Below are 16863 nucleotides of genomic sequence, written 5' to 3' on the forward strand. Positions count from 1 at the left end.
TTACACTCACGGTGTCCTGTCTTCCCAGTACTCTCTTGTATGACGGTTTTGGTCTCCACAACCTTCTCACTTAGCTTGTTCCAACCGTCTACCACTCTCTCTCTCTCTCTATGTGCATGTGCGTGTGTGTGTGTGTGTGTGTGTGTGTGTGTGTGTGTGTGTGTGTGTGTGTGTGTGTGTGTGTGTGTGTGTGTGTGTGTGTGTGTGTGTTTTATAAATTTTTTTTTAATATGTATTTTCCATGTGGGTGCTAATCCAATTTAACAATCATTTTAACAATCAGTCCAGACATTATATGTGCTTTAGGACAATTTCACTTGGACAGATTCCATTGTAGTGTTTGAACACATCTGATCACATATGTTAATGAGAAATACAGTATTTTTAAGGAAGCATTAAATTTGAATATGAATTTAGTTCTATTGTAAGACTTAATCCAGCACGAGATTCTTGTACAACTAAAAGTTATTGCTGCGTGATAGACTAGGATGGCACGCAGTAATAGTTAGTGGCAATAGTACAGGTGGGAAATAATATTAAAATAATATTAAGGTGTCATCTCATCCAGACGAAGTATTCATATATTTTAATGGTGATAGCATCACTGTCCTTTGGATTCGCCATCACAATAATAAATGCAAGGACTCCCATTGCTCTTATAGTCACCTAAAACAGTCTATTCTACAACACTTGGCTTTACTAAAGTCCATCCAAGTGGCACTCACACTTGGTTACTGTTCTCACACTACACATCAGGCACTTGTTGTTTCACTCCACATGTGGAGACACTGCACGCAGTCTTGTCATCGCTAACACCGCCAGTTGTTCTCCTCTACCACAAGTCACTCGCTTCGTCTTTACAAGAGGCTAAAAATCACTATACAAGGTTTTATGTATACAGTTATTTGATATAAAAAATTTCTTATAAAAGTTTATAAATCTTTAACTGGATTTACACTACACAGTTGCATTTGCTAAACCCATAAACTCAACAAATAATTTATAATTTGCACTAAACAATCTTGGTGCCATCAGTAACATGCAGTTTATACAGTGTCTTTTTCACTCTGAGAGCTGTCAGACGAGCAGCAGGATTGCCATGCCAGCATTCCTGAATCACTTTGCTCATAGTCTTCAATACCTGGAAAAAAACAAAAATTAGACCTTGGGCCAATATAATCCCCGATAGTTGAAACAAAAATATAATACCCAACATATGACATGATGAATAATATTAGTAACTGTTATGGTATCAACACCATTGCTGGAGTGGGGGAGTGACGATTTTGGCTCCATCTATGGATCTGTACTCCAATTCCCAGGTATTAGGTGAGACGCAGACAACGCCATCTGTTGGCGGTGGTGTGGCATCGGTGAAAGGCTCCTGTTTCACACCTCAGTTAGGAGGTGAGGTCGATGATGATGACTTCTGGTTGGCGACATAACGATATCAACGCCATCTAGGTTGTGCATGCAATTACAATTTCAGTTCCCTGGTGGAAGAGGGTTATCCTAAGGACACCCAGTATACTGTCTGTCTAGCTACTGACATTTATGTTCACAGAGGTGATATTGGCATTTCATTACATTCAATACCGATTTTCTGAGGAGAGCCACGTCGGCTCCCTGAAGCTAACTACCCAAAGATAAGGAGAAACAGGGACTTACCCGGGAGGCAGTAGCACTGCATGTCTCGTGAAAAAGAAGAAAAAATGGACGGCCATGACAGACGCCCCATAGCAACGCAAAGCCGGATGGGGGCACGGAATGTTCATGTGATACTTAGTGGCCAAGACCCAGTTCAACCTCCCAAACTCCCATGTCCAAATGTCGGCCCGGAGATATTCCCAAATACTTGTACAGCCGCAAGAGTAGCATACTTCCTAACATCATGGGCACAAGGGTAGACCACAGGCTGGCTCTGGCTTAATGACACTGCAAACAACCTGAGACATGCAGGCGATGAGTCACAATAACGTGGCTGAAGTATGTTGACCAGACCACACACTAGAAGTTGAAGGGATGACGACGTTTCGGTCCATCCTGGACCATTCTCAAGTCGATTGTGAAGAGGAGGTAGAGACAGGCAATAAATAGGCAAGAGAGAGCTGAGGAGGAAAGTAAGGTGTAGGGGATAGTAGAGACACCTGTTGTAGTAGGTGTAGGGGATAGTAGAGTAGAACCTGAGACACACGAGCCCTGGAACAGGGAACCAGGGAAACTGGATCCCCCCAAAGCACGTACACTGTCATAGAATCAATGGGTATGGCCACCACTACTACAGGTAGTGGCGAAAAGCCGCCACCGGACACAGCACATGATGCAACCCCGGCCAAACCAACCCATCAATCACAACCAACAGACCCCTCCGGAAGCTCACTGCCTCCTACGCGGGAAAAGAAGGAAAAGGGTGCAAACAAACAAAACAACCTACAAGATTACATGAACTGAACCCACGGAGCCGGAGTATAAAGCTCCCCAGCTCGACTCGCAGAGGTCAAAGACAACAAAAACAAGGCCTTAAAAAGGCAATCCCATACTGAAGATGAAAAAACACCTTAGAAAGCTTGTGGAAGGAAGTGGAAGTGACATCCACACCAAATGTAAGCATCAGTAGCATCGCCAACGCCGCACGATAAGAAACGACAGTATTCAGCATGATACCTGGTTGATACCTGGTTGATGGGGTTCTGGGAGTTCATCTTCTCCCCAAGTCCGGCCCGAGGCCAGGCATGACTTGTGAGAGTTTGGTCCACTAGGCTGTTGCTTGGAGCGGCCCGCAGGCCCACATACCCACCACAGCCCGGTTGGTCCGGCACTCCTTGGAGGAATAAATCTAGTTTCCTCTTGAAAATGTTCACGGTTGTTCCGGCAATATTTCTTATGCTTGCTGGGAGGACGTTGAACAACCGCGGACCTCTGATATTTATACAGTGTTCTCTGATTGTGCCTATGGCACCTCTGCTCTTCACTGGTTCTATTCTACATTTTCTTCCATATCGTTCACTCTAGTACGTTGTTATTTTTCTGTGTAGATTTGGTACTTGGCCCTCCAGTATCTTCCAGGTGTATATTATTTGATATCTCTCTCGTCTTCTTTCTAGTGAGTACATTTGGAGGGCTTTGATACGATCCCAATAATTTAGGTGCTTTATTGCGTCTATGCGTGCCGTATATGTTCTTTGTATTCCCTCTATTTCAGCAATCTCTCCTGCTCTGAAGGGGGAAGTGAGTACTGAGCAGTACTCAAGACGGGACAACACAAGTGCCTTGAAGAGTACAACCATTGTGATGGGATCCCTGGATTTGAAAGTTCTCGTAATCCATCCTATCATTTTTCTGGCTGTTGCAATATTTGCTTGGTTATGCTCCTTAAACGTTAGGTCGTCAGTCATTATTATTCTCAAATAATTCCCTAATAATAGCGACAGGCCCAAGAAAAACCAAGAGAGAAAGGACAAAACAATCCTGTTTGACACCGACAAAACCCTACGAAGAGATAGGAAATGGCAGAAATCCCACCAAGAAACTTTATACAGTCGCCGAGACGAAAACCACAGGTGAGACACCATCAAAGAAGCCACCTGATCACCATACAAGCACGATACCCCCGCATCAGAAAAACCAGATGCATAGAGCGGAAGAGTAAGTCGAACCAATGAGGAACCTCACTGGCACGACCTGCTGCAAGAGGCGGAGCCGCAGAAAAACGCCCAGGTTCGGACACCAAGCAAGCAGCGCCTGAAACCAAGGCTGGGTCGGCCACCATGGAACTAAGAGAAGCATACTCCCCTGATAGAATTCCAGTCGAGCTAGAGCTAGGAGCAACAGCTGGACCAGGGAAAAAAAAAAGACACAGAAACCCCCACCAAGACCAGTCCTGCCGAAAAGCATTGACTATGAGCCTCACAGGAGGGAACGGCACCATGTACAATGGGAGACGCCGAGACCAAACTGATGCAAAGAGGTCTACCTCCGGGCGCCCATGCGTCCAGCAGCCATATGAGAATATCAGTAATGATCGTCTACTCCATCTACCCAAAGCGAGCAGCCCTAAACAGAACGAAGAGAAGTACCACAGTCTCGTACACAAGACAAGACTGCCCCGGGAATACAAGACCGGAAGACATGATCACCACCCACAATTCCTCACGGGGCTAGATTCACGAAGAAGTTACGCAAACACTTACGAACCAGTAAATTTTTTCTCAATCTTTGGCAGCTTTATTTACAATTATTAAACAGTTAATGAGCTCCGAAGCACCAGGAGGCTGTTTATAACAATAACAACAGTTGATTGGCAAGTTTTCAAGCTTGTAAACTGGTTAATAAATGTAACCAAAGCCATCAAAGATTGAGGAACGATGTACACTTTCGTAAGTATTTGCGTAACTGCTTCGTGAATCTGGCCCCAGAAGAATGGACAGCGTGGAAAAGGATGTTTGAATCAACACAGATGATATACAGGTACTGCCGAATAAATAGTGGTGAACATTTAGGACTGTTGCCCAGACAATCTTCCCTGGCCAGAACACAAACCTAGACCAAATCACCTGCGAGGCACGGGATGTGTGTTACCACTGCACTACCAGAGCTGTAACCTGGTGGTTGATGTAGTGGGTAATTGCAACAGTACTTATGTATTTTCAAAGGTAATATTGCCTATCAATGAAATCCCAATGATTATGTAAAGAGGTATCAAGTAGTTTGCCTCAGTTCTTTGGTAATATCACTTGCAGTCTCTTGGGGTAGACTGAGGTATACTTTCCACTGTTACCTCATCTGTAAACTTGATGGCAAGTTCATATACATAGGCCTCATCAGGGTGGGACTTAATGTTAACTAGAGCCTGACATGTGGGAAGTGTACTGTACCCTTAGTCCTGGCAAGGAAAGAAACAAAGGGCCATGCCCAGAAAGCAATAATTAAAAATGGCAAAATTATTAAAAAAAGATGATTCTGAAAGATCTTGATCAGATACGTAGGAAATGTATATGTTTATCTCTCAGGATGTTTGGTAATATGTTTATTGTTTGTGATGTGTGTCTATCTATGTATTAACACGATGTACTGAACGGGGTGAGAATAGCTTGAGCTACCTCATCCCTTTGTGTGTATTTTACCTCAATAAACTTATTTCAATTGATCAGATACGTTCCCAATTAGACTGTCTCAACAAGTGCGTTTAATAACATCACAGGAGCAGAGCGTAACATTCATATACAAATTATACAATACTGTATATGCTTTCTTTTTCTATTATTAAGACTCCAAAAAAATGACTGAATACAATTAAGATGACTTTCAGCTCACATAATATAATACAATATAAAGTTGCATCAAACAAGAACTGAAGTCAATAGGATTACAAACCTCGTTACAATGCCAGCGAAGAGGTATCTCTGGCCTAATACCCTTGACGCACACAACTTCGTGCATGTCTTCAAAGGAAGGGTCTGGCGGCACACAGTTGAAGTAAGGCAACTGGTAGTCATCAGCTAAAAGATATCTCTCTCCATTTTCACTTGCACATCTGAAATTATATAACACACACCATAATATTTTGCAAAGTTTGTACAATTATACAAATTACGTAATTTAGAAAACATGTAGCTATAATTAAGTTTAAGAACATGTTTACAGTGGTATATAGGACAGCAAGTAGTTAAGAATTTGTTTAACTCTTGTTCCGATACACCATGACTAGTAACTCTTGTTCCGATACACCATGACTAGTAACTCTTGTTCCGATACACCATGACTAGTAACTCTTGTTCCGATACACCATGACTAGTAACTCTTGTTCCGATACACCATGACTAGTAACTCTTGTTCCGATACACCATGACTAGTAACTTTTGTTCCGATACACCATGACTAGTAACTTTTGTTCCGATACACCATGACTAGTAACTCTTGTTCCGATACACCATGACTAGTAACTCTTGTTCCGATACACCATGACTAGTAACTCTTGTTCCGATACACCATGACTAGTAACTCTTGTTCCGATACACCATGACTAGTAACTCTTGTTCCGATACACCATGACTAGTAACTCTTGTTCCGATACACCATGACTAGTAACTCTTGTTCCGATACACCATGACTAGTAACTTTTGTTCCAATACACCATGACTAGTAACTCTTGTTCCGATACACCATGACTAGTAACTCTTGTTCCGATACACCATGACTAGTAACTCTTGTTCCGATACACCATGACTAGTAACTCTTGTTCCAATACACCATGACTAGTAACTCTTGTTCCGATACACCATGACTAGTAACTCTTGTTCCGATACACCATGACTAGTAACTTTTGTTCCGATACACCATGACTAGTAACTTGTTCCAATACACCATGACTAGTAACTCTTGTTTTGATACATTGTAACTAGTAATGCTATCATTTGTTGTCATTCCAATTGTTCTATTTGTTACCTTCAGTCTAAATACGCACAATTCTACAATACAATTACTCTATGTGCACTTGTTTACTAGTTACTTATTTGTGGAATATTTCAGAATGAGTGGAGAAGTTAATTATCATCATTAACTCTTACCTTCTAGCTATTTCCCAGAGGACTAAGCCAAAGGAGTAAATATCTGCCATTTTAAGGGACTCGAAGCAACTTGTGTTTATAGTTTCGTTAAGCACCTCTGGAGCCATGTATCGGCGTGTTCCAACTTTGGGATTGGTGCCAAAGTCCAGTTCGTTGTTCTCACTGCGGAAAAGTAACAATATACATCATTTACTTTCAAATTATGAATCATTTATAAATAATATTCCTATACCAAAAACAAAAGTGTCATACATTCATCAGATACAAGATATCACATTTAGCTCAGTTTCTACCTTATACCTGAAGCTAAATTATGATACGTTCTTTACATTCAACATTTCTTTATGTACTTATCATTAGCATATTCATTAAAATAATAAAATTAGGCGACATTAATTTAAGACACTGAATGTGGACATTAAAACCTTAAAGCATCGTACATTGTAATGGCAAAATGATGGTTAAAATGCGCAAGCAATCTAATGATTTCAACCTTTAATCTCCACTGTTGGACAACCAATTTATTTTAGTCTACTCTACGATTCTAATAGAATACGAGTCCTCGGAGCTCATAAACTATTTCACAGATAGGAAGGTAGATATACCTTCCTATCTCACTCGGCATGAACGGGTCGACTTGTAAACACATCATTCCAGCCCCTGCATTATGAGCGCACCAATCATCATCAGCATTATTTCCTGGTTTCTCACTTTCAAGGGATGGGGAGACATTCAGCTCACAGACAGTAGAGCTGTACAGGAAAAGAAGGGGAAAATATGCTCAAACATTAACTATGTCATACACACTTCACAGCATTATGAAGAGCCAACACAATCACACGGAAAAATAATCGAAACAGCACCCAACTACATCAAAACAGTAGATGTACAGTACAGTGCTCTTTATGAAATGTAATATAAAACATGCAAAATATTCACTCCCTCCTCCCAAAGTGTGGCCACCTAGGTTTGTACCCTAAAATTGATGACAAACTTCTCACATTCAAGCTATATTGTCTCACACTCGCGTATTTTACCATCACTTTGCAAATTACCTACTAAAAAGTACACAAATAAGGTTTGCTTTAGTTTTATAGCTATATACTTTAATCATTTGCAACCATACTTATCGTATTTACGATAAATAATAAAAGAGCGTTGGATAAGTGTTCATAACTTTTCTATATTCAGTGACTACACAAAAACTACAATGCATTTATCATTACTTATTCATCTATAATCTAAAGCATTTCAGAACATTTCAACAATTTATAATTATAACACAAAATGATATTCTAGAAAACTTAAAAAAACAATATGTTTGACGCATCACTGAGAGGTGGCCCGGGCGGACTGGACAGGTACTCTGGTGAGGGGCTACAGCCCACAAAGTGTTAAGGGATTTTAAGTGTTTACAATAATTTTGTGCAGAAAGCAGAGAATACTAGATCCCTCTAAACAAGGAACTAGCCACTAAAAAGATAGAAGGCAAAACTGACAACAGTAAGGCAAAATGGACAACAGCAAGGCAAAACGAAACAAATGAAATTATACACTAAGCAGTTAGGTCATTTCACTTTAGTTGTCCATCACAAGGTGGCAGAACTGGGAGCTGCCGGTTCAGCCGATACACCCCGTCAGTCATGAGCTGACACAAGACAAACCAAAGCATCTAAAGGTGACAGGAGAAGCCAGGAAACCACTCTGGACCTACCAGAAAGAGGTGGGTTTATTATGCTTAATGTTGGATTACAGGGAGGGCTCCCTGTTATCATCAAAGACCAAAAACTAAGGGGGGAAACCAGGGGCAGAAGACAGCAGAAGCCAGAAAACCCCTTTCCCCTCAAACAAGGAGAAAGCAGAACTGGGGAATGGAAAACACAGTAGACGAGGTTATGAACACCTGAAGAATATCGGCCCAAGAGCAGCCCACAGGCTGTATGAACAGCCTGTTCATCCCCACCACCCATTAAGACCCACCTCCTCTAAAAAAGAGGCAGAGTCCAGGGAAAAGGCTTCCAAGAAAAACTGATCCAATAGATGACCCAAGACAACAAAAATATTCAAGGCAAACGAAATATAAACTGGGTCTAGTAAAATATTCATGGACCAAAGAAGAACAAGGAACATGTAAAACAAACACCAAGAACCCAATACTGCCACTACAATGAAAAACTGCCCCTGCAGACACAAGTGTGGCAATGTACTAAAGCCCAAAAGAACTAGAACCATGGCAAAGAGACCAGAAAAATCATAAGCCTCAATGGCCTCAGCCCTTTTATTTCTTTCAACTGCCCGGCAGCCATTTGCAAGGAGTCGATGACAACAAACTATAGCGGGAAATGGCACACCACGACCAGGTGTGCTGCCCTTGAAGCAATTTGCGGCAACACAAAATATCACAATCAGAAACCCAAGTTTCACAACCTGTATAGCAAAACTTTTGCCCAAAATATAAACAACGAAAACAGCTAATCTGAGAGAAGGTAAGAGCAGGGATACCAAAACCACATGAAAATAACATGCAGTAAATGTATGATGAAACACACGAAAATAGTTTCTTTCTGTACAAAACAACCAAATAAAAGATGGATGCATCCGACATGAGGGTGTGTAAGTAAGTAAGTAATTATCAAAAGAAGGCACCAAACCGGGAAGGCTATGTAGCACCATCAAATACGCAAAATAATCAGAGGGCGCTAAATATCACCAAGGATGCCAATACGAGAACAAAAACGCATAAGGCGAACGATATCAAAAGTATCCGAGTCACCAAGAATTCTATCGAGGGACAGGTGACCGCGAGGGGCGGTCGGAAAGCAAGACACACACTCGTCCTGGAAGTCAGGACATTCAAGAAGGACATGCACGACCGTAAGAGGGACAATGCAACTAGGACAATAAGGAGCAGGGCGGCGCTCCATCAAGTGACCATGGGTTAAGCGAGTATGGCCAATACGCAACCTCGCCAGAGCTGTTTCCCACCGCCGGTTACGGTGGAAGGAGGACGGCCACGAGGAAACACAACATTTAAGAGTACGTAGCTTGTTACCAGTAACAGACAACCAAGAAGCCTGCCAACGGGTAAGGACGGAGGAATGGATAACCGGGTAAAAGTCGGAATACGGAATGCCTTTACGAGAGATGGGACAAGAGCGGACAGCTTCCTTAGCGGCAGCATCCGCACGCTCATTTAAAGACACGCCAATATGGCTGGGAACCCAACAAAACTCAACCGACTTAAATTTACTGTGAACGAGAAACAGCCAATGCTGGATCTCGACAACTACCGGATGAACTGGATTAAAGCACCCGAGAGCCATGAGGGCACTACGAGAGTCAACAACAACCACAAAGGAAGACTGACAACGAGAAAGCAGGAGACGAAGAGCATAGAGAATAGCATAAAGTTCCGCTGTAAAGATGCTAGTCTCCGGAGGCAAGCGACACATATAAGTGCGATCAGGAAAAACAACAGAGTAGCCAACACCGTCCGCTGACTTAGACCCATCGGTGAAGACAGAAACGGAGCGGGAGTGAGAAGAAAAGTGCTCGAGGAAAAGGCGTTTTAGAACTGTAGGAGGGGTAAAAGCTTTAGTGATACGAGTCAAGGATGTACAAAACCGCGGAAGAGGGACCCTCCACGGGGGCAAAGAAGGAACAACACGAGGAGAAACATCAGAAATACGAACGGAAAGAGAATCCTGTAGGCGAGATAACCGGACAGAAAGAGGGAGGTGGGGAAGAGGAACAGGAACCGCAGGAGGGGTAAAAGTTAAAGCACGACAGAGGCGAGAGGAAGGATGTTGCAAGGACCGCGCAAGATAGCGAAGACAGTAGCGATCACGGCGGTCCTGGAGAGACAGGAAGCCAGTGTCAACATACAAGCTAAGGACGGGAGTCGAACGAAAGGCACCAGAACTGAGGCGCAACCCAGTATGGTGCAAAGCATCAAGACGGCGAAGAGTAGAAGGAGAAGCAGACGAGTGTAGGGCAACCATAATCGAGCTTAGACAGGACGAGAGAGGAATGTAAAGCAAGGAGAGTGCGCCTATCTGCCCCCCAAGAAGTATGGGACAAGACCCGAAGGAGGGTAAGGGACTTAGAGCACTCAACACGGAGGTAAGAGATATGGGGAGACCAAGACAAACGAGTGTCAAGGAATAACCCCAAAAGCTTCGCGGAATCTTTGTATTCAAGGGGATGACCATAAAGTGACAAAGAGGGACGAAGAACAACCCGTTTCCGCGTAAAAGTCATGGCACAAGTCTTAGAAGTAGAGAACTTGAAGCCATGACCTGTGGCCCAAGACGACACGGCATCAATTGCAAGTTGAAGCCGGCGTTGAAGGAGAGGCGAATCATCACCCTGACAACAAAGGGTAAGATCATCGACATAGAGAGCGGAGAAGACACCAGAAGGAAGAGAGGAAAGAAGACCATTGAGGGCAACCAGAAAAAGAGTAGTGCTCAGAACACTACCCTGGGGCACACCTTCGTATTGCTGAAAAGAGGGAGAGAGAGCGGTACCAAGGCGCACCCGAAAGGAACGACGAGAGAGGAAGCTGCGGAGAAAGAGAGGGAGATGACCACGAAGGCCAAAAGAATGAAGTTGAGATAGGATATGATAACGCCAAGTGGTGTCGTAAGCCTTTTCTAGGTCAAAAAGGACGGCAACAACGGAGGTCTTCGCAGCAAAAGCAGTACGAATATAGACCTCCAAGTTCACCAGGACATCTGTCGTGCTGCGGCACTTGCGGAAACCAAATTGAGAAGGGGAGAGGAGGTGATGGTGTTCCAGGAACCACATCAGACGAACGTTAACCATACGTTCAAAGAGTTTGCAGACACAACTTGTGAGAGCAATAGGGCGAAAGTCCTTAGGGGAAGTACCCAGAGACCCCGGTTTGCGAACAGGGAGGTCAACGGCATCGAGCCAGTCCTCAGGGACTGACGATGACTCCCAGATCCGATTATACAGACTCAGTAAATACTGAGACGTGCTCGGAGGGAGATGGCGAAGCATCTCATAATGAATACCATCGGAGCCCGCCGCCGTAGAACCGCAGAGGGCCAGGGCAGAACGAAGTTCAGAGAGAGAGAAGGGATCATTATAGGGAAGCTGAAGATGAGTGCAGAAATCTAAAGGACGAGACTCAAGGACAGGTTTACGAAGAAGGAAAGATTGGGGAAGATGAAGACCAGAGCTAACAGAAGAAAAGTGGGAACCCAGTTCGGAAGCGACCTGCAACGGGTCCGCCACAAGAGTATCATGGAGGTGAAGGACCGGTGAAACAGCGGGAACGAACTTACCCGCTATCTTGCGGATACGCTTCCAGATCTGGGCCAGAGGGGTTTCGGACGTAATTGTCGAGACATAAGATGCCCAACATTCACGTTTAGCCGTACGGATGGCCCTACGGGCCACCGCACTCGCTTTCCGAAAGAAAAGAAAAGAATCGGTCGTCTGCCTACGGCGGTGCTTCTTCCAGGCTGCACGCTTACAGCGGACAGCCCGAGCACAGTCCGCATTCCACCAGGGAACGCACTTCCGTGGACCCCGAGAGGAAGAGCGAGGAATAGAGCGGAGGGCAGCGTCGAAGACAGTGTCATGAAAAAGGAGGAGAGCGCGAGAGAGGGGCAGAAGGGAGAGGTCAGAGAGAGTAGCACTGAGGGAAAATAGGGTCCAGTCCGCCTTAGCAAACTGCCACCTAGGGAAAGAGAGGGAAGGGCGAAAAGAGAAAAAGGAAACAAGGATGGGGAAATGATCACTTCCATGGAGGTCATCAAGAACCTGCCACGTGAAATCTAAGTAAAGAGAAGAAGAGCAGAGAGAAAGATCAAGACAAGAAAGGGTGCGAGTTCGAGAGTCCAAATGAGTGGGCTCACCAGAATTCAGAAGAGACAGGGAAGAAGAGAGGAGAAACGGCTCAAGGAGGCGACCCCGGGTATTCGTCAGAACGTCGCCCCAAAGAGAATGACGACAATTGAAGTCACCCAGCAGGAGCACAGGCTCCGGCAAGGAGTCTAGGAGGTGTTTCAAATCAGGAAGAGAGAGCGGGACACTCGGGGGGAGATAAATGGAACAAACTGTGTACCATTTCCCCACAAAGATACGAGCAGCAGAACAATGGAGAGGCGAAGGAAAAACTAAAGGAACAAAGGGAACATCAGCCCGAATCAAGAGAGCAGAAGAATTAGAAGCCCCAGCAATGGCTGGGGGGGGGGAGAGAAAGGAATAGCCACGAAAACGACCAGGACGAGCACCAAGCATCGGCTCCTGGAGACAGACACAAAGGGGCGAAAACCGCGAAACCAGAAGTTGGAGTTCGAGGAAATTGGCGTAATAACCTCGAACGTTCCATTGAAGAATGGACAACGACGAGAAGAGAAAGGACAAAAACAGAGAACAAGGAAGAAACAAAGGCGAAAGACCAACAGAGCACGTTAAAGAATATCAGGGTCGGGATCAGGGTCAGCAAAGTCAGGGTTAGGGGGCATGGGTAAACTGAGCAAAGACGGAGGGAAGGAAACGGGAGAACAGATCAGAGGTGGGCGGGCAGGGTCCGGAGGAGGAGGAGGAGGAGGAGGAGGAGACAACGGAGAGGAGCAGTCAAGGACAGCAGCAGGAAGAGGGGGAGTAGAAAGAGAGGAGCGCACCCCAGCAAGAGCAGCAACCGAAAGGGAAGCAGGGGCCAAAGAAACCTCCATAGCAGGAACAGGGGGCGCAAGCACTGAAACGGGAGGGGAAGGAGCAACAGAGCCAGAAGGAGGAGCTGAGGAAGAAAGCGAAGCCTTCTTACCCGCCGGGGAAGAGGAAGGAGAGGAGCCAGGCTTACGCTTCTGACTTAAAGAGACCGGTGTCCCAGCAACTACGTACCGGGCAACGGATTCCAGTGTCTCAACAGGAGAAGCCGAACGAGAGCACACACGACGGCCGTTAGGAGAGCGATGGACATCCGCCCGCACCGACAGGCGGCGGGGAGAGCCGATAGATGGAGGAAGAGGATGGGAAGGAGGATCGGAGGGGGACGAGGAAGAAGACACAGAAGACACGACAGACCGGGTAGAAGGAAGGGGAACCCCAGACAGAGGACCAGGAGGAGGATCCTTCGGGAGAGAACCCAAAGGGACAGAGGAGGGGGCAGTGGGCGCATCAGGGTCCAAGGCCTGGAAACGGTTGTGAGTCTGAGGAAGGCGGGAAGGACGAGGAGAGGAAGAGCGCAACACGCGAGCATAAGAGATATTAGCATAAGGCGGGAGCCGGCGAGCCTGGCGCCTCGCCTCAGGAAAAGATAAACGCTCCCGGTGCTTCAAGTTGAGGACGGCTGCCTCAAGCTTGTAATGGACACACGCACGGGAGAAGGTAGGATGGGCCTCACCGCAGTTGAGGCAACGAGCCTGGGGAGAAGCGCACTCCGACTTAGAGTGACCTTCGCCACCACACAAAGGACAGAGAGAGACAGTCCCGGAGCAGCGGAGGGCACCATGCCCAAACCTCCAGCACTTGTTGCAGAGCCGAGGAGAAGGAATGTACTCCTGGACAGAGCACCTGGCACCAGCAAGAATGACAGAGGGTGGAAGGGTCCTACCATCAAAGGTAATCTTCACAACCCGGAGGGGTTGACGGCGACTACCACGAGGGGGACGAGTAAACGTGTCCACCTGGAGAATAGAATGGCCCTGGGCAGCGAGGATATGTCGAATATCGTCGTGGCAGTCGCGCAGGTCCCGAACACCGGTCGCAACATGGGGCGGGAGCAAAATAGTGCCAACACTGGCATTCAACTGAACGTTCTTCGAGACCCGAACGGGGGTCTCGCCAAGGCAGGATAAGGCAGCCAAGCGGGAAGCAGCATCCTGAGAAGGAGCAGCAACGACACGTGTACCGAGACGAGTGGGGTTGAAAGTAATGGAGGCATCCACGGAATCAATGAGATGTCGATGGAGGGAGAAATCGTCAGGAGGCGCAGAATCAAGAGGGAGGAGATCAAAATATTTGGCCCACGAAGCGGGACCAAACAAGGCTTGATAGGTAGCAGAACTGGAAGGAATCGAGCGAGGGCGGCCGTGACGAAGACGGCGGTGAGAACCCCCAGAGAGAGAGGGGTTAAAAGGCGCAGTAGTTACAACTAGAGAAGGAGCCACGCCAGGGGACGAGGTAGTCACCACTGGGGGCTTGGGGCTCGACCCAACCACAGAGGAGGGAGGGGAGCCAGAGGAAGGAGTCAGAGAGGCCAAAGGAGGAGCAAGGTCGGGGCCCAATGCAGCGGAGGCTACAGAGCCCGGTCTTCCAATACGGACCGACTCGGGGGCTTGGTCGCCCACCCCACGAGCCTGAGAAGGTAAACCAGAAGAAGCCGAAGCAGGGGTAATCATCTTGACGAAAGAAAGAATTCACTCACGAATGTGCCCCCACACCCACCATGGAGCCACAATTAGAGGCAGGACACCCAACAAGAAGCTATCGCCGATCTTGTCGGGGCCTCCTAGGGGTGCGTCGCGAGTATACGCCCCACAAACGCCACCTTAAGAAACCGACAGTCCGTCGAGATCGGGTTCAGTGACGAAGTGGGGATTGACAATAAAAGGTTCCCCTCGCTCTCGACGTCGGGTACTGCAGTTCTACGGGTGCATGAGTATGCCTCCTCAAGCACCCGGGCGTCAAAATAGAAGAAGTCCAAGGGAAGAACCAGAACGAGCAAAAGGTCGGTAGGAAACAGCAAGCAGATAGGAGAAGAGGGGGGAGAAAAACGAAACAGAAGGAAAAGGAAAAGATGCCCAGCAGAATTGGAGAGGACGGCAGCAGGAGCACAAGGCTAGAAAAGGACAGAGGACTGTCCCAAGGAGCATCACACTCCGGCAGCCGCCCACTAAGCCCCCACACGGCGACAACGAGCTGAGCGGGGAGGGGGTGAGGGTGTGTAAACCACACCGGCAAAGACGGTAATACGAATTCATAAAGGGAAAGAGGGAACAAAAACCGTCTCCCTTGCAGCAACAACCCCTTCCCAAAGGGCACAAGGGCCCAAGCAGGGTCAAAAGAAACCCAAGAGCTCCAAGTGGAGCTCCACAAATGGGGGTTCCTGGGGCTCAGGGAACCGACAAAGGCCCCGGGGCAGAGTTCTCAACCACACCCACCACCTCTGAAGAAAAGGTGGAGTCCTGGGGGGAAAGGCTTCCAAGAAGGGAGTCTGTTGGGTCAATCCATATGTCCCAGCAGGAAAATGGGCTCAACCACCTCCATGCTCGAATTGGAAAGGGCAGCCCCCGAAACCACCAGAGCCTCATCCCGAGCGAAACCCCGTCCAAACTCCGAAACACTCAAGACATTCGGGAACCGGAATAAAGGAGGATGAGAAGCAGAGTGAACCACGCCATCTGGGAAGGAAGCAGGGGCGCGGAAGGAAACCAAGGTCAAAACGACCAATACCCCTAAATCCTGGGTCCTAAAACCCAAACGGGGAAGCTCCAGGGACTCCCATCTAGGCAACCAAACTGGTGCGTTGCATTAAGGAGACTCAAGCATGCAACGCAGTTGCTGCCTGATTTCTGAGATCAACAAACAAGGAATGAGTAAATTGAAGTACAAGTGGGGGAACAAGACTCGCAAGACTCCAGATAGGTGATGTCCCTGATCGAACAGGCATCATGACAAGAGGCAGTAGAATGATCGTTTCTCTGAGCCAGGGGCGACGAACAACCTTTGACTTCACATAAGGCGAGCGCAGGCTCAGAATCAGTAGCCATTGTACGACCTTGTAGTGAAAGTCGTGTCTGCTTAAGCATTTTTGTTATTTTTCTTCTTTTGTAGTGTCGTCTGAGTTCTCTATCTAAGTTGGACCTCTTTCTGGCTTTCCTCGAAGGAACACGTTTCAGACAGACTTTATATGCTTCCGAAGTCAGCTTTTCTATTCCTCGTGTAGGATTTTTATTACTTAACACAGTTTCCCATGGAATGTTTGTAAGTTCCCTGTTTATTGTCTACCAGTTTATCCTTTTATTATTAAAACTGAATTTACTGAATAACCCCTCTCGCTTGAGCATTGTTTTAAGTCTATTCTGAGTATTGATGGTAATTTGAAATTTAATGAGCTTGTGATCTGAGTACAGTATGTGGTATCTCAGATCGTGATGTCCTTGATTATGTCTACATTGTTTGTGAAGACTAGATCTAGAATATTTTTGTTTTTAGTTGCTTCTGATATATGCTGGTTGAGTAAAAATTTGTCACAGAATCAAAGCAGTTCTCTAATCTGTGGTTGGTTATGTCCCAATAGATTTCCTGGTATATTATT

At 46.3% G+C, this 16863-nt stretch overlaps 1 protein-coding gene across 2 annotated transcripts in view; it reads right to left on the bottom strand.

Moving 5' to 3' along the window:
* Window positions 1–216: 216 nt before the first annotated feature.
* Window positions 217–16863, bottom strand: part of tkv (serine/threonine receptor kinase thickveins) — a 76722-nt gene continuing 60075 nt past the window's right edge. Inside the window, exons 7-10 of one of the 2 annotated variants that reach the window (XM_045745640.2) lie at window positions 7172–7318; window positions 6567–6728; window positions 5374–5533; window positions 217–1141 (exon numbers count right to left, since the gene is read on the bottom strand). In XM_045745640.2, coding sequence (XP_045601596.1) covers window positions 1013–1141; window positions 5374–5533; window positions 6567–6728; window positions 7172–7318 — 598 coding nt within the window. In that variant the 3' untranslated portion in view covers window positions 217–1012. The remainder of the gene's footprint in view (window positions 1142–5373; window positions 5534–6566; window positions 6729–7171; window positions 7319–16863) is intronic. The other variant, XM_045745641.2, reaches the window with a different exon arrangement.

Source organism: Procambarus clarkii, chromosome 16, assembly GCF_040958095.1.
Source record: "Procambarus clarkii isolate CNS0578487 chromosome 16, FALCON_Pclarkii_2.0, whole genome shotgun sequence".
Taxonomy (NCBI): domain Eukaryota; kingdom Metazoa; phylum Arthropoda; class Malacostraca; order Decapoda; family Cambaridae; genus Procambarus; species Procambarus clarkii.